We start from the raw sequence: 27,013 nt of genomic DNA on the forward strand, positions 1-27,013 counted from the left end.
GGTACTCGTGAAATGTGGGAGATGGCTGGGTGCAGTCTGGAGATCGAGTCTATCCTGGGCAACATGGTGAAACCCCGTCTCTACTAAAAATACAAAAATTAGCTGGGTGTGGTGGCATATGCCTATAATCCCAGCTGCTTGGGAGGCTGAGGCAGGAGAATCGCTTGAATCAGGAGGTTGCAGTGAGCCGAGATCGTGCCATTGTACTCCAGCCTGGCGACAGAGTGAGACTCCATTTCAATGAAAAAAAAAAAAAGTAAAAAAGAAATGTGGGAGATAACTAATAGGATGATGATTTGGTGTAAATAAATATAGTATTACTTTCCTTTTTGAAAATACTAAAATGAGTTTTTAAAATGTAGCCTTTGGGAGAAGAATAATTTCAAAATATATAGGAAATTGATTTCAGCTAGTAAAAAAATAAAAGGACTCCCTTTTAATCGTAAATTGCATGGTCCGTAGCTGGAATTAAGCTGCATTATTGACCATTGATTCTGAAGTAACTTCTCAGCTCTATTTAAATGTTAATTTTTTAAAAAACATTTTTGGGAATTTTGTTGAAAATTCTTCCTATATGATGTATTCTGAAATGAGAACTTCAACCAGTGTTTCAATGAGTTTCTTTTGCTTAAAAAAGTTTAAAATTAATGATTTAAATAACTGTTGCTGAGCTGGCATTGTCTCTTAAGAGTCAATATTGTTAGTATCAAATCTTCAAAATGATATATTTTCACAGCTGCAATCCTATTTTAGGAGGCTTCCTTTAACAATTACTTCAGCCAAACCAACAAATAAGCAAGGTAGATCAATAAATCAAGACTCAACTCTGGAATCTCCCATTGTTGGATTGTCTTCTTATTAGCAGAAATTATTTCATGTAGAGAGTTTAATTGGAGTCCAGTTTACTTTTTTTTTTTTTTTTTTTTTTGAGATGAAGTCTCACTCTGTCACCCAGGTTGTGGTGTAGTGGTGTGATCTTGGCCCACTGCACCCTCCACCTTTCAGGTTCAAGCAATTCTTCTGCCTCAGCCTCCCAAGTAGCTGGGATTACAGGTGTATTCTACCACACAAGCTAATTTTTGTATTTTTAGTAGAGACAAGGTTTCGCAATGATGGCCAGGCTGGTCTCAAACTCCTGACCTCAAGTGATCTGCCGACATCAGCCTCCCAAAGTGCTGGGATTACAGGTGTGAGCCACCGTACCCGGCCCCCAATTTACTTCTTAGGATTTTTCTCTATTAGTAGATGTATGTGGGTCCTATTTGTTTTGACAGTGGTACGAAACTTTAAAACTGTTGAATATCTAAAGAATTTTAATTCTGAGTTATTTTGAAAAAGCTGTTTAGTTTTTCTTAGCATCAAGAAGACTTTGTCTTTTACCATAACATATATTTCTTAAAATATGAGAGGAAATATTACTTAAAGCAGAGAATATACTGTGAGATACTGTCATCTCTTCATACCTTTTTTTTTTTTTTTTAAACATCTAGCCTAATGGACATACTTATATATTGTAAATATGGCTGATGCTGAAACTTCTTATCTCTTGGATCTTTGGATAAGGCTGGTAGAGAGGGTATCATTTGGTGCTTAAGTTCTGGAATAATGTGCCTGGGTTTAAATTGTGTCATTTAGTGGTGGGATTTGGGGCAAGTTCCTGCTAATTTAATGTTTTTTCATCTGTAAAATGTGGTTTGTTTGTTTGTTTATTTGAGATGGAATCTCATTCTGTCTCCCAGGCCAGAGTGCAGTGGTGCAATCTTGGCTCACTGCACCCTCCATCTCCTGGGTTCAGGTGATTCTTCTGCCTCAGCCTCCCAAGTAGCTGGGATTCCAGGCATGCGCCACCACACCTGGCTAATTTTTCTGTTTTTAGTAGAGCCAGGGCTTCACCATGTTGGCCAGGCTGGTCTCAAACTCCTGAACTCAAGTGATCTGCCTGCCTCGGCCTCCCAGTGTGCTGGGTTTACAGGCATGAGCCATTGCACCAAGCAAAATATGGGTAATAATAGTACTTTATGAGTTTTTATAAGGATTAAATAAGAAAATGAAGTTAAAGCATTCACACAGCAGTGGCTGCATGTGAAATACCAAAACCAAAGCCTTGAGAGTTACTTCTAGAATTATAGAGTAAACATTCAAAAGTTTCCTCCACAAAGCAAAAAATGTCAAAGTCAAAATTTTCAGAATTCTGAAAATGGATGAAAGACCTGCAAAAATTCAGAGAACATTGAATCAAGTAAAATGGCTGAATCTCCATAATAGCAGTAAGCTTTGTGGATTTTTAATTTGCTCTCTGCCTTTTTAATAAAAAAATTTTGGGGGTATGAGAGCAGAGTACAAGCTGTAGTGGCAGTACTCATGGCAGCACAAGCATTTGAAAGTTTCTTCCACTCTGACCAAGTATTGGTTGAAAGGTGTGCTGCAGAAACTACAATCAAAGAAGGCATTATGGCTGGGCACTGTGGCTCATGCCTGTAATCCCAGCTCTTTGGGAGACCAAGGCAGGAGGATCGCTTGACTCCAGGAGTTCAGTACCAGCCTGGACAACATAATGAAAGCTTATCTCTATGAAAAATTTAAAAAGGGCGAGAGAATCATTTGAGCCTGGAAAGTCAAGGCTGCAGTGAGCCATGATTGTGCCGCTGCACTACTGCCTAGGTGACCTGACAAAAAAAAAAAAAAAAAAAAAAAAAAAAAACAACAACAGAAAAAAGGAAGCATTGTGCTTCCAGAAAAATCTGAAGTAGAAGTATTGCAAGCAACAGTAATAGCTGTTGCTGTTGGATCAGGCTCTAAAGGAAAGAGTGGAGAGATTCAACCAGTTAGTGTGAAAGTTGGAGATAAAGTTATTTTCCCAGAATATGGAGGCACCAAAATAGTTCTAGATGACAAGGATTATTTCTTATTTTATTTTATTTTTTCATAAGTTATTGGGATACAGGTGGTATTTGGTTACATGAGTAAGTTCTTTAGTGGTGATTTGTTAGATCCGGGTGCACCCATTACCCAAGCAGTATACACTGCACCATATTTGTAGTCTTTTTATCCCTCAGCCCCCACCCCTACTCTTCCCTGCAAGTCCCTGAAATCCATTGTATCATTCTTATGCCTTTGCATCCTCATAGCTTTGCTCCCACATATCTGAGAACATGGGATGTTTGGTTTTCCATTCCTGAGTTACTTCACTTAGAATAATAGTGTCCAATCTCATCCAGGTCACTGCAAATGCTGAATTAATTCCTTTTTAAGCGGCGTAGTATTCCTTTGTGTATACATACCACAGTTTCTTTATCCACTTGTCAACTGATGAGCATTTGGGTTGATTCCATGATTTTGCAATTGTGAATCATGTTGCTATAAACATGCATGTGCAGGCATCTTTTTTGAATAATGAATCTTCTTTTCCTCTGGGTAGATACTCTGTAGTGGGATCGCTGGATCAAATGGTAGTTCTACTTTTAGTTCTTAAAGGAATCTCCACACTGTTTCCATAGTGGCTGTACTAGTTATATTCCCATCAGCAGTGTGGAAGTGTTCCCTGATCACCATATCCATGCCAACATCTACTGTTTTTTGATTTTTTGATTGTGGCCATTCTTGCAGGAGTAAGGTGGTATTGCCTTGTGGTTTTGATTTGCATTTTTCTCATCATTAGTGATGTTGAGCATTTTTTCATATGTTTGTTGGCCATTTGTATATCTTCTTTTGAGAATTGTCAGTTCATATCCTTAGCCCACTTTTTGATGGGATTGTTTATTTTTTTCTTACTGATTTGTTTGAGGTCATTGTAGATTCTGGATATTAGTCCTTTGTCAGATGTGTAGATAGTGAAGATTTTCTCCCACTCTGAGGGTTATCTGTTTACTGTGCTGACTATTCCTTTTGCCGTGCCAAAGCTCTTTAGTTTAATTAGGTCCCAGCTGTTTCTTTGTTTTTACTGCATTTGCTTTTGGGTTCTTGGTCGTGAAATCCTTGCCTAAGCCAATATCTAGAAGGGTTTTTTCAATGTTATCTTCTAGAATTTTTTTTTTTTTTTTTTTTTTTTTGAGACGGAGTTTCGCTCTTGTTACCCAGGCTGGAGTGCAATGGCGCGATCTTGGCTCACCGCAACCTCCGCCTCCTGGGCTCAGGCAATTCTCCTGCCTCAGCCTCCTAAGTAGCTGGGATTACAGGCACGAGCCACCACGCCCAGCTAGTTGTTTTTTTTTTGTATTTTAGTAGAGACGGGGTTTCACCATGTTGACCAGGATGGTCTCGATCTCTTGACCTCATGATCCACCCGCCTCGGCCTCCCAAAGTGCTGGGATTACAGGCTTGAGCCACCGCGCCCGGCCTATCTTCTAGAATTTTTATACTTTCAGGTCTTAGGTTTAAGTCTTCAGTCCAACTTGAGTTTTTTGTAAAGTGAGAGATGAGGATCCAATTTCATTCTCCTGCATGTGGCTAGCTAATTATCCAGCACCATTTGTTGAAAAGGGTGTCCTTTCCCCATTTTATGTTTTTGTTTGCTTTGTCAAAGATCAGTTGGCTGTAACTATTTGGGTTTATTTATATATTTTCTCTTCTGTTCCATTTGTCTATGTCCTAGTTTTATATCAGTACAATGCTGTTTCGGTGACCGTGGTCTTACAGTATAGTTTGAAATCAGGTCATGTGATGCCTCCAGATTTCTTTTTGCTTAGGCTTGCTTTGGCTATGAGAGCTCTTTTTTAGTTCCGTATGAATTTTAGACTTGTTTTTTCTAATTCTGTGAAGAATGATGGTTGGTGTTCTGATGGGGCTTGCACTGAATTTGTAGCTTGCTTTCGGCAGTATGGTCATTTTCACAATATAGAGTCTACCCATCCTTGAGCATGGGATGTGTTTCCATTTGTTTGTGTCATCTCTGATTTCTTTCAGCAGTATTTTGTAGTTTTCCTCGTAGAGGTCTTTTGACTCCTTGGTTAGATATATTCCTAAGTATTTTATTATTTTTTGCAACTATTGTAAAAGAGGTTGAGTTCTTGATTTGATTCTCTGCTTGGTCACTGTTGGTGTATAGAAGAGCTACTGATTTGTGTACATTAATCTTTTATCTGGAAACTTTGCTGAATTTTATCAGTTCTAGGAGCTTTCTAGACGAGTTCTTAGGGTTTTCAAGGTAAACAATCATATCCTCAGCGAACAGTGACAGTTTGACTTCCTCTTTATGGATTTGGATGCCCTAAATTTATTTATTTCTCTTGTCTGATTGCTCTGGCTAGGACTTCCAGTACTGTGTTGAAGAGTAGTGGTGAGAGTGGGCATACTTGTCTTATTCCCATTCTCAGAGGGAATGCTTTTCCCCATTCAGTATTATGTTGGCTCTGGGTTTGTCATAGATGGCTTTTGTTACATTAAGGTGTGTCCCTTGATTGCCAATTTTGCTGAGAGTTTTAATCATAAAGTGATGCTGGATTTTGTCAAGTGCTTTTTCTGCATCTATTGAGATGATCATGTGATTTTTGTTTTTAATTCTGTTTATGTGGTGTATCACATTTATTGACTTGTGTATGTTAAACCATCCTCCATCCTTGGTATAAAATTCACTTGATCATGGTGGATTATCTTTTTGATACGTTGTTGGATTCAGTTAGCTAGTATTTTGTTAAGGATTTTAGATCTGTGTTCATCAAGGATACCAGGCTGTAGTTTTGTTTTTGGTTACGTCCTTTCCTGGTTTTGGTATTAGGGCGATGCTGGCTTCATAGACTGAATTAGGGAGAATTCCTTCTTTCTCTGTCTTGTGGAATAGTGTTGAAAGGATTGGTACCAATTCTTCTTGGAATATCTGGTAGAATTCTCCTGTGAATCCATCTGGTCCTGTCCTGGACCTTTTTTTGTTGGTAGTTGTTTTTTTTTTGGAGACAGAGTCTCACTCTGTTGGCCAGGCTGGAGTGCAGTGGTACAATCTTGGCTCCCTGCAACCTCTGCCTCCCAGGTTCAAGTGATTCTCCTGCCTCAGCCTCCTGAGTAGCTGGGATTACAGGCGCCCACCACTATGCCCAGCTAATTTTTTGTGTTTTTAGTAGAGACAGGATTTCACCGTGTTGGCCAGGCCGGTCTCAAACTCCTGATCTCATGATATCACCTCCCAAAGTGCTGGGATTACAGGCCTGAGCCACTGGGCCCAGCCTTGTTGGTAATTTTTAAATTACCCTTTCAGTTTTGCTGTGTGTTATTGGTCTGATCAGGGTATCTAATTCTTCCTGATTTAAGCTAAGAAGAATATATATTTACAGGAATTTATCCATCTCTTCTAGGTTTTCTAGTTCATGTGTGTAAAGATGTTCATGGTAACCTTGAATGATCTTTTGTATTTCAATGGTGTCAGTTGTAGTATCTCCTCTTTCTTTTCTTAGTGAGATTATTGGGATTTTTCTCTCCTCTTTTCTTGGTTAATCTTGCTAAAGGTCTATCAGTTTTATTTGTCTTTTCAAACAGCCAGCTTTTTGTTTCATTTATCTTTTGTGTTTTTTTGTTTGTTTATTTCAATTTCATTTAGTTCTACTCTGATCTTGATTATTTTCTTTCTTCCTCTGGGTTTGGGTTTGTTCTTGTTTCTCTAGTTCCTTGAGGTATGACCTTAGATTGTTTATGCTGTTTCAGACTTTTTGATGTAGGCGTTTAGGGCTATGAACTTTCCTCTTAGCAACACCTTTGCTGTGTCCCAGATGTTTTGATAGGTTGTGTCATTTTTGTCGTTCCATTTGGAGAATTTTTTAATTTCCATTTTGATTTTGGTTTTGACCCAGTGCTCATTCAGGAGCAGGTTATTTAATTTCTGTGTATCTGCCTGGTTTTGAAGGTCCCTTTTAGAGTTGATTTCCACTTTTATTCCACTGGTCTGAGAGAGTGCTTGCTATAATTTCAGTTTTTAGTACTGAAATGTGAGGTACCGTTACATTCATTGTACTCTTTATTGCACATATCCTTTGTTTGTTTTTTGCTTTGTTATTTATTTATTTATTTAAAGATAGAGAAGCTTGAATGTAGTTTAACAGTTGTTGCCCAGGCTGGTCTTGAACTCATAACCTCAGGTGATCTGCCCGCCTTAGCCTCCCAAAGTGCTGGGATTACGGGCATGAGCCACCGGACCCGGACCTTGCCCTACACATTTTTTTAAATTAGTGGGATATGTTGTCGTATACCTGTAGTCCTCCTACTCAGGAGGCTGAGGCAGGAGGAGCACTTTAGCCCAGGAGTTTGAGGCTACAGAGCTATGATAGTGCCACTGCACTACAGCCTGGGTGACGGAATGCGATCCTGTATCTTCCAAACAAAACACTAGAAGTTTTCTGCGTTTTGTTTTGTTTTTTTGCTTAGCTGGCTACTCTGTACTGTTTGCAATTGTTTTTTAATGAACTGTCAGAAGATTGGAATTTCACTTGTAGAGTTATACTAACCAAAAGCATGACTATCTTTGTTATACGAAAGTTAATCAAAGCCATATACAAGGACATATTTATTAAAATAGCAACATTGAGCTTATTTTGTTGTTTTTGTACTAAGTTTTGCTTCATTATAATCATAGGTTATACTTTTAAGTACTCTTTGGATGATAAAATTCTCCTCCTCTTTTTAAAACATGCTTCTTAGGTTGTTCTTATTGGTAAACTATACGATATACTATTGCTGGCTGGACACGGTGGCTCACACCTGTAATCCCAGCACTTCAGGAGGCTGAGGCAGTTGGATTGCTTGAGGCCAGTTCAAGACCAGCCTGACCAACATGGCAAAACCCCATATCTACTAAAAATACAAAAATTAGTTGAGTGTGGTGGCACGTGCCTGTAATCCCAGCTACTAGGGAAGCCAAGGCAAGAAAATTGCTTGAACCTGGGAGGTGGAGGCTGCAGTGAACCATGATCATGCACGCCACTCTAGCCTGGGCAACAGAATGAAACCCTGTCTCAAAAAATAATAATAAAAAAGTTATAGTATTTCTTTTCTGTACATTCTATGGATTTAAGTAATTGGATTCAGAATGAACTAAGCTTGTTCAAAGTTTTACTCTTTTACTTCCCTGAATGCACCCAATCTCGTCAAGGAAAAGGAAAAAAGAAAAGTTCTACTCTTTTTACAACTGAAATTTGAAATAAAATGAATTCAGATTTTATTAGCTGTAAAATCCTATTGAATGGTTTTTATGGTTTAATCAAATTTAGTGTATTTTGATATTAGCAAAATCCTATTTTCTTTCTTGTATAGGTTTTCTTCTTCTATCAATGTGTTCTGCTTTTTGGTTTTGCTTTGTTTTTTCTTTTTTTGAGACAGAGTCTGGCTCTGCCAACTAGGCTGGAGTGCAGTGATACAGTCACAGCTCCCTGCAACTTCGACTTCCTATGCTCAAGTGATCCTCCCACCTCAACCTCCTGGGTAGCTAGGACCACAGGTGCATGCCTCTATACCTGACTCATTTTCTTAGGTTTTTGTAGAGACTGCATCTGACTGTGTTGCCTAGGCTGGTTTCAGACTCCTGGATTCAGATGATCCTCCCACAGTGTTGAGATCACCAGGCATGAGCCACTGCACCTAGCCTGCATTCTGTTCTAATCACTGTGCTGTTAGCTTGCAGAACACAGAGAAGTGCGACATACCTACAGCTTGGAGTCCCTGTGTCACTGCCCGTTTTACGAGGAAGCCATGCATTTAGTTGAAGAAGGAAAAATTTGCTCCAGAGTACTGAGGTACCATTTCAGTATTGTTTATATTTATGAAGGATATTAAAGTGTTTGTGTGGTATTTATTAAAAATGTTTATGAGAGTAGGGGAAAATACGTTTTTAGGTCCAAGTAAAGAAAAAATTATTGTTTACATGTTCTGTCAGTACTGAAAAAACATGTTTTATACTAAGGTCCTGAGGTTAAACCTTGTTTGAATCCAAATTTATAGTAGGCTTGATCTTGAATGGAGTTTAACAATTGTCTCCCCTGTTTATTACATAGAACTGAAATGTTGGAGTGCCTCGGAGACAGTGATTTTCTTGCCAAACTTCACTGTATTCGACAGGCTTTTCAGGTATTTTTTTTAACATTAAGTGACTTCACCCAGCCACCCATCCTCACGCTCATGCTGTAGAGTCCAGTGCAAATAAACAGGACAGCTCTGTGCTCTTGATGATCCCTATTCCTAATGACAAATATAAAGTCTACTAAACTTATTTTTCCTCCCCTCCACTTACCTTCATTTGTGTCTGTATTTCGTTATCCTCTCCCATGGCTTCCCAGGCCCACCACACTTTGTCAAAACAGGGTATTTCGATGCTTCAGGAATGTAAAAATAGCTGCTTAAAATAAAAACCCTCTTATTTATTAATGTGTATTTGAGATTTAATTTGAATAAATTATAAAATTGATTTTCTAAAAAGAAAATAAAATTATATTTGTTTTATTATGTTTGGGGGCTATGAGAAATTTTGAGACTTTGTAATAATATTATGTTGAACAGAATTAAATTCAAATTTAACTCCCTTTAATCTTTTTTTAAGTATAGGTTTTGAGAGTTCTTTTTATTTTAGTAAATTAGGACTTTCTCTGTGAGCTGCCTCTTGAAATAGCACCACACGCAATGCATTAACTGTTTTAGGATTATTTGTGCTGTAAAGTTGAATGTCCATTCACATTCATTATAGATCTCTTTTTTCTTTGGGGATAAATTTTTTTTTAGGTAATTCTTTCAGAATCAGCCAACAGGATATTCCTTGCTGAGAGTGGAAGGAAAATTTTATCAGCTTTAATTGTGAAAGCACGAAAGGTAAACTTACTCTGTTGGCAGGTTTTTTGCCATTTACAAAAGTTGTTTTTGCCATTTGAACTGAAGATTAAGACATTAAATTTCTGATAGAAGAAAAAGTTTTTGTAGATAGTTGGCAAAGGTTCACATTTTGAAAATAAATAACCCAAAGGGCATTGAGTTATACTTGGGTTGAACTATGTCTGAAGTCCACACTATTTCAACCAAGTTGTTTCTCATAAATATTTCCAATTTGCTATAAAATCTGTGAATGTCATGGTGAGAATTATTGTTAGCTCTGCTGCTATAACCATCACTATTATTATTACTAATGCCTCCTCTTTTATTCCCTCAATCCCGTTCAGGAAGAGGGTCACAAGAAATAGTGTAGGTCTCAGAAATCTGGAGTACAGATTGAGCTGCCTCATCCTCATGGAGTTGAATGAGGCAGAAGCAATGACAGGACCTTCATTCTGACTGTAAGGATCCACCTTACTTTATGCAAGGTTTGTCCAGATGATGAGAAAACAAAACAGTCTTTCTTGAGCCATCTGCACACCTAGTTTTCACACTCAATCTCTTTGAACTTTAATTCTCTCATTTATATAATAGAATTATATTTATATTACCTCATTTCAGAGGGGTTTTAGGATGATTAAATAAATGATAAATGGGAAAGCAACTTAAAGAATGAAGTGTTAAGTAAGTGTAAAGTGCTAAGTATAGGTAAGGTGACACTAACTATTAATACGGGTGATTCCCAATGTAAGTCTTATGTTGCTTTCTTGGCCTTCTCATGACAGGTAACTCAGTAATTTTTTCCAAAAGAAGCAGAACTGGAACAAAAAAGCCTCACATAATGTCTGCTATAATCAAGTTTTCATTTTAAGGACTAACCAAAATAGGCATACATATTTGAATAATAAATAGTTTGCTTATGACATTTTACTAACATTCTTCGTCTTGCCTTCTGTAAAACTTTGCAACAGCAAAGTAGTAAACCAGATAAATTTGGCATACCTTTAAAATGTATTTTAGTCCAGTTACCTAGTAGAATTAAGATCCATCAAACTTACTTGAAGAGTAACTTAACTTTGTAGAGTGTTACAAAGTTAAGGGTCAAAATGTGGTTTCTTCTGCAGAATCCAAAGAAGTTTGAAGATGTTTTTGATGAAATGATCTATTTTTTAGAGCAGACTGATCACTGGGATAGTACTGAAATGGAACTTGCTGCTAGAGGGGTAAGTTCAATTTTTTTGTGATATTTATTTTTGTTAATTATTTGCATGCAGTTTTATATGAGTTGAGACGACTGTTTCCTTTTCCTTGTTAAATAAACTAAAGCCAATTGTATGGCTGTAGGACATCTTTTTTTGACAGTCATAAACCACACTCCTTACACATTGGGGCAATAGTTGTAGATTGTTTTCTTTTTTTTTTTTTTTGAGACGGAGTTTCGCCTTTGTTAACCAGGCTGGAGTGGAGTGCAATGGCGCGATTTCGGCTCACCGCAACCTCCGCCTCCTGGGCTCAGGCAATTCTCCTGCCTCAGCCTCCTGAGTAGCTGGGATTACAGGCACGTGCCACCATGCCCAGCTAAGTTTTTGCACTTTTAGTAGAGACGGGGTTTCACCATGTTGACCAGGATGGTCTCGATCTCTCGACCTCGTGATCCACCTGCCTCGGCCTCCCAAAGTGCTGGGATTACAGGCTTGAGCCACCGCGCCCGGCGTAGATTGTTTTCTTAAAAGCCTTTTTTGCTGTTGTTGGCTCCTTGCTTCCTTCCCTCCTGCCCTCCTTCCCTTGTCATCTCCCTTCCTTCTGTCCAAAAGTCAATTGGCAGGGCCCTAGCAGAGCAGGAATGGTGGCCTATGCAAGGACAGTGTTGGGTAGTACAACAGCAGCAGCTTAGTAGGGCTAGGGAATTGGCCGTATACACAGGACTGAACAAATAAGTATACTGAGAAAAATCAGAGCCAGATTTTCCCTGTCAGAGAAGGGAGGTATAAAAAGCTGGGACTGGAATTAGAGCTGTCAGTGCGAGTTCACAGTTTATAATATAAATATATAGCTATAGATATAGAAATAAATATAGGACCGGGAGTGGTGGCTCCCGCCTGTAATCCCAGCACTTCTGGAGGCCAAGTTGGGTGGATCACCTGAGGTCAGGAGTTCAAGACCAACCTGGCCAACATGGCAAAAACCTGTCTCTACTAAAAATACAAAAATTAGCCAGGTGTAATGGCTCACGCCTGTAATCCCAACTATGTAGGAGGCTAAGGCATGAGAATCACTTGAACCTGGGAGGTGGAGGTTGCAGTGAGCCGAGATCATACCACTGTACTCCAGCCTGGGTGACAGAATGAGACTCTGTCTCAAAAAAAAAAAAAAAAGATGGATGCATGCATGGATGGATAGATAGATATTAGCCAGGTGCGGTGGCTCACACCTGTAATCCCAGCACTTTGGGAGGCTAAGGTAGGCGAATCACAAGGTCAGGAGTTAGAGACCAGCCTGACCAACATGGCGAAATCCCGTCTCTACTAAAAATACAAAAATTTGCCGGGCATGGTGGCATGCGCTTGTAATCCCAGCTGCTCAGCAGGAGGCAGGAGAATTGCATGAACAGGGAAGGAGGAGGTTGCAGTGAGCTGAGATCGCATCACTGCACTCCACCTGGGTGACAGAGCAAGACTCTGTCTCAAAAAAAAAAAAAAAAAAAAAGAATTTAATCCCAGCACTTTGGGAAGCTGAGGTGGGCAGGTCTCTTGAAGTCGGGAGTTGAAGATCAGCCCGGCCAACATGGTGAAAACCTGTCTCTACTAAAAATACAAAAATTAGTCAAGTATGGTGGTATGTGTCTGTAATCCCAGCTACTCAGGAGACTGAGGCACGAGAATCACTTGAACCTGGGAGGCAGAGCCTACAGTGAGCCAAGATCATGCCAATGCACTCCAACCTGGGCTACAGAGCAAGACTGTTTTCTCAGAAGAAAAAAAAAATGGGTTTATAAGGAGCTGAAAGGCATTCTAGGCAGAGGAAACAGCGGGTACAAATACATGAAGACATAATTTTCTTTTCTAGTGTTCCCATATTCAGGAGATGGAATCAGTATCCATTTAGTTCTGCAGGCCAGCAGCCTGAAACTCATCCTTTACCTCTCTCTGGTCCTCACCCCCTTTATCATGTTCATCTCTAAGTTTGTCAGTTTTAACTCCTAAATATCTTTCAGTTTCTTCAACTTTCCTCTCTTCCTGTAACCCCTCTTGGCCTAAGTACCTGTTGTCTTTTCTCTGGGCTACAGCAGTAGACTTTCCGTTTCCTTATTCTCTGCCCACTCCTTTCCTCCCTGCATTCACTCTTTCCCCTCTCTGTTTCATTCTCCACATTTCTGCCAAAATGATAGAGCACAATATACTTTTTCCTTTATTGTGCTTCTCATAGTTCACAAATGGATATTTGCAGGATTATTTTGTTGCCGTTTTCCCCACTATATTCTAGGCATCTAATTTGCCTACTCTAGAAGTCTGACCACCTGGTACAGCATGTAGTATGCAGAGTGTGTATGTATAAATGAATGAAAGAGCAAGATGTTTGTGATCTGGTGGGGAAGACAGCACACATACCAGTAACTAAATAACAAAGTAGAATGAGCATCCTGGATGTTATATAGAAGCATGAACAAAGAACTCCTAGAATAGAGATGAGGAAAGATTTTCACTTGAGATCTAGGAAGGAGCAGCTATAATGTGAATCATAATTTCTGGTGGTGAGCTTTCATATTTATCTCTTCTTTTATTTTTTATTTTTGAATAAGCTGATTAAAATTAAAAAAAAAAACAAACAAACCCTGCTGTTATAAAACTATAAAGTCCTGGCTCAGATTTTATTTCAGCTCAATGTAATAATAATTTTTGTTTCAACTCATAATTTAATGCAGGTGAAAAATCTAAATTTTTATGATGTTGTTCTGGATTTTATATTAATGGATTCCTTTGAAGATTTGGAAAACCCGCCCACATCCATACAGAATGTAGTAAATAATCGATGGCTAAACTCATCCTTCAAAGAAACAGTAAGTGGTGGTTTACCTTTCTCAGCCTTTTAAGTTTGATCAAAAAGTGGTCAGCCAGGCACAGTGGCTTATGCCTGTAATCCCAACACTTTGGGAGGCCAAGGCAGGTGGATCATTTTGAGGTCAGGAGATTGAGACCAGCCTGGCCAAATGGTGGAACCTGTCTCTTCTAAAAATATAAAAATTAGCTGGGCATGGTGGTGGGCACCTATAAGCCCAGCTATTCAGGAGGCTGAGGTGTGATAATTTCTTGAACCCAAGAGACGGAGGTTTCAGTGAGCTGAAATCGCGCAGCTATACTCCAACCTGGACAAGAGCGAAACTCCATCTCAAAAAAAAACAGAAACCGGGCGAGGTGGCTCAAGCCTGTAATCCCAGCACTTTGGGAGGCTGAGGCGAGTGGATCACGAGGTCAAGAGATCGAGACCATCCTGGTCAATAAGGTGAAACCCCGTCTCTACTAAAAATACAAAAAATTAGCTGGGCATGGTGGTGCGTGCCTGTGATCCCAGCTCCTCAGGAGGCTGAGGCAGGAGAATTGCCTGAACCCAGGAGGCGGAGGTTGCGATGAGCCGAGATCACGCCATTGCACTCCAGCCTGGGTAACAAGAGCGAAACTCCGTCTCAAAAAAAAAAAAAAAAAAAAAAAAAAAAAAAAACAGAAAAGTCAAAACTGGGGAGATTAGTAAGATTTATATATATTTATCTGTCTGTGGAATAAAGTACAGAAACTGAACTCATCCTTTGATATTCGGCTTAGGCATATACAGGTAACATCTTCAGATGAAATTCTCTTTAGTTTCTGTTGTTTTTTGTTCTCTAATCTGTTTGACATTGGTTTTTGTTGGGCTTTAAGTGTGCACCTGGAAGCAAAATAGGGTGGATACCATGTTTTATGATGCAATTTGGATACCTTAAAAAAGTTCCAGTTGGCAATTTCACAATTATTTTGGAACTTAAAATTGAGGAAAAATGAATGTATTTAAAATTCTTTTAATTTTACTATCAGTAAGTTCCAAGATAATATACGCTTTAATAATAAAAGATACATGTTTTCCATTTTCTGTAACTGATCTGGTAAAGTGACCTTGATCAAAGCTGGGTCATGCCAGAGTAGGGTCAGATTTTTCTTTTTCTTTTTTTTTTTTTTTATTGCTGGAATCACCTCCAAGAGTCAGATATCTTTAGGATCCACTGGGTGCTTTTGTCCCATCATGATTGTATTTCTTAGTTCTTTATTTGGATCAAACTATTAGCTATTCACAAATATTCCAATAGTACTATTCTTGAGAAAAAAATTACTTTAGGCCAGGTGCAGTGGCTCACACCTGTAATCCCAGCACTTTGGAAGGCTGAAGTGGGTGGATTGCTTGAACTCAGGAGTTCGAGACCAGCCTCGGCAACATGGAGACACCTCGTCTCTACAATAAAATACAAAAATTAGCCAGGTGCAGTAGTGTGTGCCTGTAGTCCCAGTTACTCAGGAAGCTGAGGTGGGAGGTTCACTTGAGCCTTGGAGGCGGAGGTTGCAGTAAGCCGAGATTGCTCCTTTGCACTTCAGCCTGGGCAATGGGAGTGAAACGTGTCTCAAAAAAAAAAGAGAGAAAAAAATTACTTCATTATTACACAGAGACTATTTATTTGTGTATGTGAATTCTATATACACATATTTTCACTTTTTTTCCCTTAAAGACAGAACTTTAAAACTGTGAAAATTGAATCTCCTTTGTTCCAGAGTGTAGTCTTTTTCCTTTAGTGGCTTTGTGTTTAATTTTTTAAATGTTATTTTATTTTTTTTCTTGTCCTTACAACACACAACTTTGCTCATGATTAAAAAATTTATAAAAATGAAATACCTTTGCATTAATATTTTCAAACAATGTGAGAATGCTGACTAGTTCTTATTGGTAATGAATGTATTGAACTTTTTAGACCCATAAACTTTGAGTTTCTACTCAAAATGGAAATGTTTATGTGGCTGTAAATTTAAATCTTTCTTTTCTCCTCTGCACATATTTAGGCTGTGGCTTCCAGTTGTTGGTCGGTGCTGAAACAGAAAAGGCAGCAGATAAAGGTAAAATTCATTATGCCCTAAATTCCTTTGTTAAATCATTTAAGGATTCTGTCAAAGAAGCTGCTGAGTCACTTCTGTAGGAATTGGCAGCTGTAGGAGGGGTAGGAGGGACTGTCCCTCAGGCTAGATGACTGACTTACTGGTAGTGGGTTGGCTGCTTTTTTGAAGGTCTTCTTTTTCATCCTTAGTATTTGAGGTAGTTCCATGTAGCAAGTATTGAGACATGCATGGTATTTCAACTAAGTGGGAGAAGGATTTAGAGTTGGAAACAGCTCTGAAAGTTTTAGGTTTTTGTTTTTTCTGTTAATGATATTAATTTTTTTGGTTTTTAGATAGTCTGTCTCATTTACCCAGTATTTGTGAGATCTTGGTTCACTGCAACCTCCACCTTCCAGGTTCAAGCAATTCTCCTGCCTCACCTCCTGAGTAGGTGGGACTATCAGCTTGTACCACCACGCCTGGCTAATTTTTGTATTTTTAGTAGAGTTGGGTTTCACCCTGTTGGCCAGGCTGATCTTGAACTCCTGACCTTGTGATCCACCCATCTCAGCCTCCCAAAGTGCTGGGATTACAGGCATGAGCCACCATACCTGGTCAACATTTTTTACAGTCTTTAATGCAGTGGATTCCACTCCATTTAATACAATTAAGAAATAAAGATGTGATTCTAATAGCTGCTTTATTCAGTTCGGAGCCAATACAAATAAAAAGTCTCAGAGTTTATATGCTGCCTCCGTGCCTCACACCCTGTAACCTGTCTCACCTGCTAAGCATTGTTTTCTCATACACTCCTATAGTAAAGGGCATGGACTCTTAAGTGAGACTACTGGGTTCAAATGCCACACACTAGCTATGTGACCTTAGACAAGTTGCTTATCCTCTCTATGCCTCAGTTTCCTCATCTCTAAAAATAGAATAGTAATAATATCTACCTCATAGTGTCTTGTTTAGTTTAGTTTTGTTTTTGAGATAGGGTCTTGCTCTGTCATCCAGGCTGGAGTACACTGGCATGATCATAGCTCACTGCAGCCTCTAACTCCTGGGCTTAAGCAGTCTTCCTGCGTCAGCCTCCCTGAGTAGCTAGGATGGCAGGTGTGCTTTTCCAGTCTCAGCCTCCCAAAGTGTTGGGATTACAGGCATGAGCCACTGTGCCTAGCCCTCATGGAGATTTTAGAAGATTCAGTATGAAGTGCTTAAAACAGTGCTTGGTATAGTGCATTATACAAGTATTGGCTATTACAACATTATTATTTGCTCAAGGACCTACAGTATTTTATCATATCCATATTTTCCAATCTTACAACTTTGAGGCAGTATTGCCAGTTGCAGTGATTTCAAAGTATAGTCCTCACAGCATCTTCAGAGTGTGCTGTCAGAAATAATATTGGACACCCTATATTTGAATAATTCTTGTTTAAAATGATTCCAGATACCTATATTTTAAGCAGATTCCCTTATGATGATGATGAACTCTAACTTTAGGACTGAGGAACAGACCTGTAGGCGTAGGTTGGATTCTCCCACTGGCTAGCATGATCACAGTAAGTTACTGACCATCAGCTGACCCTCAGTTTTCCCATTTGCAAAATGGTGTTACTGCCTACTTAATAGGACTGCTGTAAGGATGAAAGCAATAATACCAACAAGCTTAATTTAAACATTCAACATGTGAAGAGTTTAGTAAGTGGTAGTTGTAATAATAATGATAAAAATATTGTTGTTAACATGTCTAACTTTATTTTTCTACTTCTTAGAATAAATATTGTACTTTTTTTTAAAATGAAGTCTCTCTGTCACCCAGGCTGGAGTGCAGTGGCAGGATCTCAGTTCACTGCAACCTCCACCTCCCAGATTCAAGCAGTTCTTCTGCCTCAGCCTCTCGAGTAGCTGGGATTATAGGCACCTGCCACCATGCCTGGCTAATTTCTGTATTTTTGGTAGAGATGGGATTTCATCATGTTGGCCTCCCAAAGTGCTGGGATTATAGGCCTGAGCCACCATGCCCGGCCTAAGTCTACTTCCTATATCTATAGATACCTCCGTGTCTCACCTCTTGGGAACTGTTTCCTATACCTGAAATGCCAAATTCCCTCTGTAGTTAAATAAATCCTACCCATCATTGAGCTCAGCTCACATTATTCCTTGCTAAAGTTTATCTCTTCTGCTTCAGCCCACACTAAGTTCCCACTTCTGTGAACTCATAATACATTTCAAGTCTGTATGGGATTTAGAACTTTAATGTATATAGAACATCCTTTTTGGCCTTCACTAACTAGCTGTGTGTGAATTAGGGCAGTTTGGTTAACCCCTCTCCAGTATCACTTTTCACATGTTTAAAATGATGTTAACATGACAGACTTTTGAAAGAATAGTTTAGTAAATTAAATAGAAACTAGCACACTTTCTAGAATATAATGGGTACTCATTAAATGGTAACTGCTGCTATCTTATGTTTTAAAAATAAGTTTAGGCTGGGTGTGGTGGCTCACACCTGTAATCCTGGCACTTTGGGAGGCCAAACCAAGTGGATCACCTGAGGTCAGGAGTTCGAGGCCAGCCTGGCTAACATGGTGAAACCCTGCCTCTACTAAAAATACAAAAATTAGCCAGGTGTGGTGGTATGCACCTGTAATCCCAGCTACTCGAGAGGCTGAGGCAGGAGAATTGCTTGAACCTGGGAGGTGGAGGTTGCAGTGAGCCAAGATAGTGCCACTGGACTCCAGTCTGGGTAACAGAGTGAGACTCCATCTTGGAAAAAAAAGAAAGAGAACAAGGTTTAGAAGACTGTCTTGCAGACTGTAAAATAGAAAGTACCCCTCCAAGAGACAGAATCTCAAGGTGTAGTTTTCTCTAGTCAGTGCTGTACAGCATATCCAACAGTATGTTATTTAACGAGGGAAATTCAAAAAGTTTTTATAAATATAAAGTTGGCGTTTCCTGAAACATAGCTATATGAAGTAATACTTCACAGGAAGAGGCAATTACGCCATTAAATGCTTACATAATATAGGGTTTTTAAATAAAAAGTTAGAATTGTAGTAGGAGTAATTTACCGTAATCATTTTACTAGATTTTTTTTTGTCAGTTAATATAATTAAGTGATTGAGTTGGGCTTTTATTTATTTATTTATTTATTTGGTCTTTTTGTTTTTTTCCTTTTTGTGGAGAACGGGGTCTCACTATATTGCCCAGGCAAGTCTCGAACTCCTGGGCTCAAGCTATCCTCCCGCCTCTGCCTCCCTAAGAGCTGGGATTACAGGCGTGAGCCACAGCACCTGGCGAGTTGGGGTTTTAAATAGCTGAAACTATGATAGTCTTAACAATCCTAAAACTTACATAACTAAGGAACACTGTAGCATTCTTGTTATTGTTTGGTTGCAAAGCTGATATGATTGCCTTTTCTTTTTTGAGACACCTGTCTCTGTCACCCAGGCTGGAGTACGATGGCACGATCTCAGCTCACTGCACCCTCCAACTTCTGGGTTCAAATGATCTGCCCACCTCATCCTCCTGAGTAGCTGGGACTATAGGTGTACACCACCATGCCTGGATAGCTTTTGTATTTTTTGTAGAGACAAGGGCTCACCATGTTGCCCAGGCTGGGCGTGAACTCCAGGGATTATAGGTGTGAGCCACCATGCCCAGCTGGATTGCTTTTTTATGAAGCATTTTTATGAGGTAAAAACAACTTTAAAGGGCCGGGTGTGGCAGTTCATGCCTGTAATCCCAGCACCTTCGGAGGCTAAGGAGGATTGCTTGAGCCCAGGAGTTCAAGACCAGCCTGAGCAACATAGTGAGATCTGTTTCTACGAAAAATAGAAAAAATTAGCCAGGAGAGGTGGTTCCAGCTACCTGTGATTTTGAGGTGGGAGGATCGCTTAAGCTTGGGAAGTTGAGGCTGCAGTGAGCCATGACTGCACCGGTGCACTTCAGCCTGGGCGACAGAGTGAGATCCTGTCTCAAGAAAACAACAAATAAAGAAATATGTCTCAGCACATCTGAAACTATTGGTTAGGATATGAAATCTACATAAAATGTTCTATGACTCTTTTTTAAATTTTTAAAAATAATTTTATAGTGTTTGTAGAAGTCATTTATTTATTTAGAGAGAAACAGGAGAAGGAAGAGAAACAGCTAACTCTCACACTGAGTGACAGAATCCAGAAAGATGGAATCCAGGAGAGGAAAGCAGCTTCCACCCTGAGTGGAAGGGAATAGAGAGATGGAGTTTAGGAGGGGAAAGCAGGCTTCCACAAGAGAGTGTGGAAGGGAACTCCAGAGGGAAAATCCAGGAGAGAGAAAAACAGCTTCCACAAGAGTGTTCATGGAAGGGGATCCAAACTTGGAGTCCCAAACGTTCTATGACTCTAAAGATTAGAGTCATAGAAAAAAAGAACTAGTCATGAGCCTTGCACTGTAGTGCGTGCCTGTGGTCCCCACTGCTCAGTAAGTTGAAGCAGGGGGATTGCTTGAGGCCAGGAATTTGAGGTGTTGCTAGACTCTGGTTCTAAAAAATTTTTTTTTCTTAAACTCCAGCTGGTCATATAATAAATAACAACTTTAGTCTCTGTACTAGAGAAGGCAAATACAGGAAGGTAGAAATAACTTGATTCTCTTTTACTTTCCAACAGATCCCAGATGGATTTTTTGCCCATTTTTATGCCATTTGTGAACACATCAGCCCTGTCCTAGCCTGGGGCTTTTTGGGTCCTAGAAATTCTCTCTATGATTTATGTTGCTTTTTTAAGGTATGTTCAGTCATTGAATCATTTCCTTTTTTTTCTGAATCAAAAAAGAGATAAGGTTTTATTCTGTTTTGTTTTGCTTTTTTAGAAGAACAAATGTTATTTAAGAATAAAGTTAGAAAAGCCACCTAAATTCAGCATTTAAATGCCAGTATTAAATATTTTTGGCATTTTATAACACCACCATTGTCATAGTGGACCAGTATTTTATAGATTTGGTACTTTATTTTGGAGTAGACTCAGCAAATCCATTCACCGTATCAATTCCCCAATGCAAGGGATACATGGTCTTGCATGGTGTCGCCATGTGACAGTCAAAGTGATGCAGATAGTTGGTTCTTCATGCCTGGGCATTTTTGAAACTTACAAACAATATCCACCTTTATTGCACATGTGGTAATACAGAGTAAGTTATGGTTAATGGTGAGATGAATGATAAAATCCAAATTGTGAGAAATAACTTGGGAGTTTAACATTATATCCCAATGTCAGCAGTTTTAGTTTGCCAAAATACAAGTTGTAGCTCCTTGTAGAATTTTCTGGCTGGCAAAGTGACAAAGAAAGTCTCTCTGTGTAATAATCTTGAGTTTAGGCTGCATTTCAAGGAGCAAATAAAAGTTAAACATAATTGAGTATGAATTTGAAAGTTTGGATGTTTTACTTTACCATTCATTTCTTAAAAGTATGTTTATGCACTGTCAAAGTAATGCTTGTATAAATGGTTTAGAAATGTTTATTTTACTGTCATTCAGAACATATTGATTTTTGTAGTTTACCACCCACATGTAAGGTAAGTGTTTTAGGGGTTGGGAATTAAGTCTTTCATCAGTGACTTGTGGCAAATCATTCTTTGATATTCTTTTTTTTTATTTATAAAATGAGGGGGCCTAACAGGTTGATTGCTAATGACCCTTTTAGATATAAAATCTAGTGAATCAATGAAGTGTGTCTTTTTAGTACTACTTAATAACATTTCGTTTCTGGAAGATAGAAATTAGATATTCCTGTTTTTTACTCTTTGAAATTTTTTCCTATTATGGTGACATGACAGCTGAGACTTAATAGTATATAGTTTCCATGTATATAATGATTTACCAAAATGAAATATCCTTCAGGATCTACCACTGATTTGAGACCTGAAATGTTCTTTATTCTTCATGTGCCTTAAGGGTTTTGGTACAAAAAAATGCACATTTAAAATTATAATGTATTATTTTATTATTTATTCAAAGCTATTATTGGAAATAGTTTATTCTTCTGTCTTAGAGTAGAAGCAGTGCTCAAAGGTCACATTGAAGGAAAGGACTATAACCCCTTACATTTAAACAGTGCTTTAGAGTTTACAGGCGCTTCTTATAAACTATCTTTCTTCAGATGTTTCCCCACCTCTTCATGCTATCACAAATGTTATCTTTTTTGATCATCATGTCATCCCTGAGCAAGTAGGATGGATGGTATTATCCCTTATTTCACAGAAAAAGAAAATGAGCCTGCAAAAAGGAAAGGTTAAATCACTTGTGCAAGTTTCCTTTTCTAATGAAATACGAAGCTAGCACTGGAAGTCAGGTCTTTTGATTCCTGATTCAATGCTCATAATATTAGAAGCTTTTTCAATGTAACATGATTTTGGTCTAATAACTGCCAATTTGTTTTATGTCCATTTTCCAGAATCAAGTTCTTTTATTTCTCAAAGACATTTTTGACTTTGAGAAGGTACGTTATTCAAGTGCAGAGACTTTGGCTGAAGACCTCAAGCAGTTACTCATTCGCCGCACTGAGCTTTTAATGGCCTATCTTGAAGCAGATGCCCTGAGGCATACGAGTAGCTGTCTAAGTAGTCACGGTCATGTTATGCCTACTGGGCTACTGGAAGCCAAAGTACAATAAGTACCATAAGGATCATACAGTTTGAGTGTGCTATGAAATATTTTAAGGTAACTATCGATTTTGTAACATACATACAAAATCAACAGAATTGGTGCATGTGGATTCAGGGAGGAAAAAACATCTAGTAAAAAAATGAGCAACTGTCCTGTATTTATACAGCAGTTCTGTCATTGAATTCCTGTGTAGTGTATTTAAAGTGGCTTTTTACACTCATTAGGTAATAATCAAAGTCATGAAATGTTGTGTATTTTACAGAAATATTGCTTGAATTGAAGCCAATATTTGGGAGTTAATTGGTTTGTCGTCTTGAAGCTGTCATTCTCAAAAGCTGTTTTTCTGCTTTGCACCTTGAAAATATACACGTTAGCCAAGATCTTTGTGGCCCACACATGCAAGAATATACTACTCCTAGTGTCAATATATTTAACTTTGCTTAGAAACGTATTTTTAATTATAACGTTATTAATTTGTTGAATCAAGTTTAGGCAGTAATGATGTTTAATATGTACTGCATACATTATTGCTTGTGCATTTGCTTATGTATTTGAATCAAAGAAATTGTAATCACTGAATATTGTTATAGAACATTTAAATGGACCACTTGTGGTAGCTCATGCCCATAACACTTCGGGAGGCTGAGGCAGGAGGATAGTTTGAGGCCAGGTGGTTTAAACTGACCTGGACAACATAAGGAGAACCACCCCCCCATCTCTACAAAAATGTAAAAATAAGTTAGTTGGTATCAAGCAGAGTTCCATGAAAATATTAAATTAAAAAAAAAAAATAGGCCAGGCATGGTAGTTCATGCCTGTAATCTCAGCACTTTGGGAGGCTAAGGCAGGCGGATCACCTGAGGTCAGGAGTTTGAGACCAGCCTCACCAATATGGTGAAACCCCGTCTGTATGGTGAAACATTAGCCAGGCATAGTGGCGTGTGCCTATAGTCCCAGTGACTAGGAAGGCTGAGAGAGGAGAATTGCTTGTACCAAGGAGGTGGAAGTTGCAGTGAGCCAAGATTGCACCACAGCACTTCAGCTTGGGCAACAGAGTGAGACTCTGTCTCAAAACATAAATTAAATTAATTAGTTGGATATGGTGGCTTGTGCCTGTGGCCCCAGCTACTTGGAAGGCTGAGGTAGGAAGATAACTTGAGTCCAGAAGGTCAAGGCTGGCATGAGCCCTGATTGCACCACTGCACTTCAGCCTGGGCAACAGAGTAAGACCCTGTCTCAAAAGTGAATAAATAAAATAAAACATTTAAATGAATTGACATTGAGAAATTTACAGTTTACAAATTTATATTATATTAACTGTAGTTTCTGAAATAATGTTACTATTGGTCCTGTAAGTTACAAAAAGACTGAAGAACTTTCTTTTTATACATTAGAGCATTTTTTCCCTGGAGTATTGATTTAAAAGGTAACATTTATTAATTAATAAAGGTAATTTAACATTATTTGGAGACTGTCAACATCTGAAGATATAGAACTTGGTAGAGTAAAATAATTTCTCCTTTCTCCTACAAAACTGCCTTTTAGTTATTCCCACAGAAAACTCAGCACAGTGGGAATTTGTCATATGATGCCCATATTTTTAAAATATTCACACTTTGAATATTATTGACGTTTTAAAGAAGGGTTTGTTTCCTCCCTCCAATGTGAAACAAAAATATTTGTAATGACGTGTAAGTATATATTTTATGTTCATTATGATAAATCTATAAACAAATGAGTTGTTTTTATGAGTGAGGTTCTTCTATAAGAATATATTAAATGCTTTCAGAGTTGTATTAATTTTTTTTTTAATAATATACCACTTATTTGGAGTGGCTAACTCAGTATGTAAGTAGAGTAGATTTGTTTGTTTGCTCCTAAAATGGGCTTTGTTCATTTTAGGAGTGAATTGTGAAAAAGGACCTAAAATGCATTGTTTTTTTTCTTCTTTAAAGAGACGGGGTCTCGCTCTGTTGCTCAGGCTGCAGTGCAGTGTGCTATCATAGCTCACCTCAGTCTCCAGCTCCTCACACCAGAGGCATGTGTCACCATCTCTGACTCCTAAAATGTATCTTTGAAAAGCGAATCTTTAGATTAAAGTGCCTAGTTTCTGATTAATAAATAGAAGATGAAAAGTGGGGGGGGAGCATAATCTTTTAAGATTTTTAATTTCTGTATGTGCCATATTTACGTAAATTAACTATAAAATATTCAGAATCATGCTGTTTTGCATGTACTTTGTAGATTATTTAGCATTAAAATACAAATTATCACTGTTCTGTAGTATATATAGCTCCTAGACTTTTCTTACGTAAATGCTTAATTTAACAATTACCTATTTATAATTCTTGATGGGAATATGATTAGAAGTATCAAAACTAAAAATTTGATTATTTGCTGTTAACTTTTTTTTTTAACATTCCATGTTTTTACCTTGCTGCAGTATCACTGGTCTTGAATGATGCACAGACATATGTGTGCGTGCACATGCATTTCATTACCATGTAGACAAGGCAGTTATTGCCTACATTAATTTACCTATTTGAGGGCTAAGTGTTTTAAGCTCTGGTTTTAAAAGAAAAGCTGTAAGTAAGTGTAATTACTTTTTTATCTTAGAAAGATATTATTTGAAATCAGTTTTGAAGAATTGCACTATTTGATAATGCTGCTACTATGTGGGATAACTCTGGGGAATTAATTTTATGAGATAAGTTGAATGGCTTTCTAGAAGGTGTTGGTTTTTGTTTGTTGTTTGTTTTTCTCTTTTCCATTTCATCTTTGAAAAGTTGCTTATATTCAGGAGGTTGGTTTGTCAAATTCAGTGCTTGAGTTTGTTTCTGGTCAGTTCAGTATCTGCTACTTTAGCAAGATGCTTTCTTTGTGGCCTTTCACAAAAGAGTTAAGAGTGACCAAATAGAATTTCAGGATAATAAGTATAGGAAAAACCTCTCTACTGTGAAAGAAGAAACTTGAACTTTTTAAAGGAAATGTCCTCTTGAAAAGAACATTTATGACTGCATGCAGAAGGGTACTTAAGACAGATAACAGGCCAGGCGCAGTGGCTCACGCCTGTAATCCCAGCACTTTGGGAGTTCGAGGCTAGCCTGACCAACATAGAGAAACCCCATCTCTACTAAAAATACAAAATTAGCTGGGCATGGTGGTGCCTGCCTATAATCCCAGCTACTCAGGAGGCTGAGGCAAGAGAATCCTTGAACCTGGGAGGTGGAGGTTGCAGTGAGCCAAGATTGCACCACGGCACTCTAGCCTGGGCAACAAGAGCAAAACTCCATCTCAAAAAAAAAAAAAAAAAGACATATGTAATAGCTTCCATTTGCCTTAAAACTGGGTTAAGTAGCAAAAGCAATGTTTTAAAAATTATTAGTTTACAGCCTTTTAGGGTAAACCCTGTTTAAACACTGACTCATGGTAGTATTAGCAGGAAATTGCCCTTGCCACTATACATCCCACCATCCACTTCCATATGTCAGTTATAAGGGGGCCTTCAATTAGTTAGTGCTGAGAAGATGACCTTTTGTTTGGAAGAAAGAAGATAAATTTTCAGACAATTTACATTTGGTATTTCTTTTAATTTTCTTTTTTATATTTTGATTTCTCTACATTTTTGTTCAACTCTTTTAAGTACTTATTTAAATAAGTACTCTTTTAAGTACTTATTTCTTCTTGAAGGTTAAGATTATGTTTATTAAGTATCATAATGGAATTATCTTTTAAAAAAGAAGACAAGTTTTCCATTTAACAGTAAGCTCCAAAGAACTTTGTTTTTCTCATAAAGTAATATTCTTTATTTGTATCCATATACTATGATTCTGTTGATTTGTTGAATTAACTGACTTTATAAAAATATATACAAATGTTTTCTTGCCTTAAAATATAACATTTTCTACTTAAATTTAATTTCTAAGAGAGTGATTATTTGCATTGCAAAGGAATTCTTAGTAATTCCTGTAAGCCTAGGAAATAGGAATGCCAAAGTAACATTTAGTGAACTTCTCTGTAACTTTTCATAATCAGAAATTTTAACTTATGTTTATATAACCCATTTACTTTTATTTTAATGTGAATATATACTGAGAAATTATTTGATGTAAATTTCAAAATGATTATAGAAATTAAGCTGAATTCAGACTTTTTTTGCTTAGATTAAGAAATATGTATGTGAAATTTAAGAATTTATATAAAATCTGTGATTAATGGAAATAAGAACATTCCTACTTTGTTCCTAACGATTATGTTATTGTTTTGTTTAGTTTGAGAACAACCATGTGTTAGCTTCACTTGGCTGCTATCAGTAAGTGTTTCTATTTCATAAATGTAAGGACTGCACTCATTAATTTGTGTAAAAATAAAACACTACAGTAGCAAAAAAAATTGCACTGGCTCTTTAGCCGAAATAAGCACTGTAACATGGATGTATTACTATTACTGCCAAATAAAAAAGTGATAGTACGTCTTGCTGATG

At 38.0% G+C, this 27,013-nt stretch overlaps 1 protein-coding gene across 10 annotated transcripts in view; it reads left to right on the plus strand.

Annotated features, from left to right (window-relative positions):
• MIGA1 (mitoguardin 1) overlaps window positions 1-27,013 on the plus strand; it is a 93,505-nt gene that overhangs the window by 57,623 nt on the left and 8,869 nt on the right. For 5 of the 10 annotated variants that reach the window (XM_039474495.2, XM_074381051.1, XM_074381049.1 and 2 more), the window contains exons 9-16: window positions 8,593-8,711; window positions 8,970-9,042; window positions 9,691-9,777; window positions 10,899-10,997; window positions 13,697-13,831; window positions 15,852-15,905; window positions 20,537-20,653; window positions 22,319-27,000. In XM_039474495.2, coding sequence (XP_039330429.1) covers window positions 8,593-8,711; window positions 8,970-9,042; window positions 9,691-9,777; window positions 10,899-10,997; window positions 13,697-13,831; window positions 15,852-15,905; window positions 20,537-20,653; window positions 22,319-22,537 — 903 coding nt within the window. In that variant the 3' untranslated portion in view covers window positions 22,538-27,000. Of the gene's footprint in view, window positions 1-8,592; window positions 8,712-8,969; window positions 9,043-9,690; window positions 9,778-10,898; window positions 10,998-13,696; window positions 13,832-15,851; window positions 15,906-20,536; window positions 20,654-22,318; window positions 27,001-27,013 lie in introns of those variants that run through there. The other 5 variants (XR_012512460.1, XM_039474497.2, XM_039474498.2 and 2 more) reach the window with 5 other exon arrangements.

Source organism: Saimiri boliviensis, chromosome 11, assembly GCF_048565385.1.
Source record: "Saimiri boliviensis isolate mSaiBol1 chromosome 11, mSaiBol1.pri, whole genome shotgun sequence".
NCBI classification, from domain to species: domain Eukaryota; kingdom Metazoa; phylum Chordata; class Mammalia; order Primates; family Cebidae; genus Saimiri; species Saimiri boliviensis.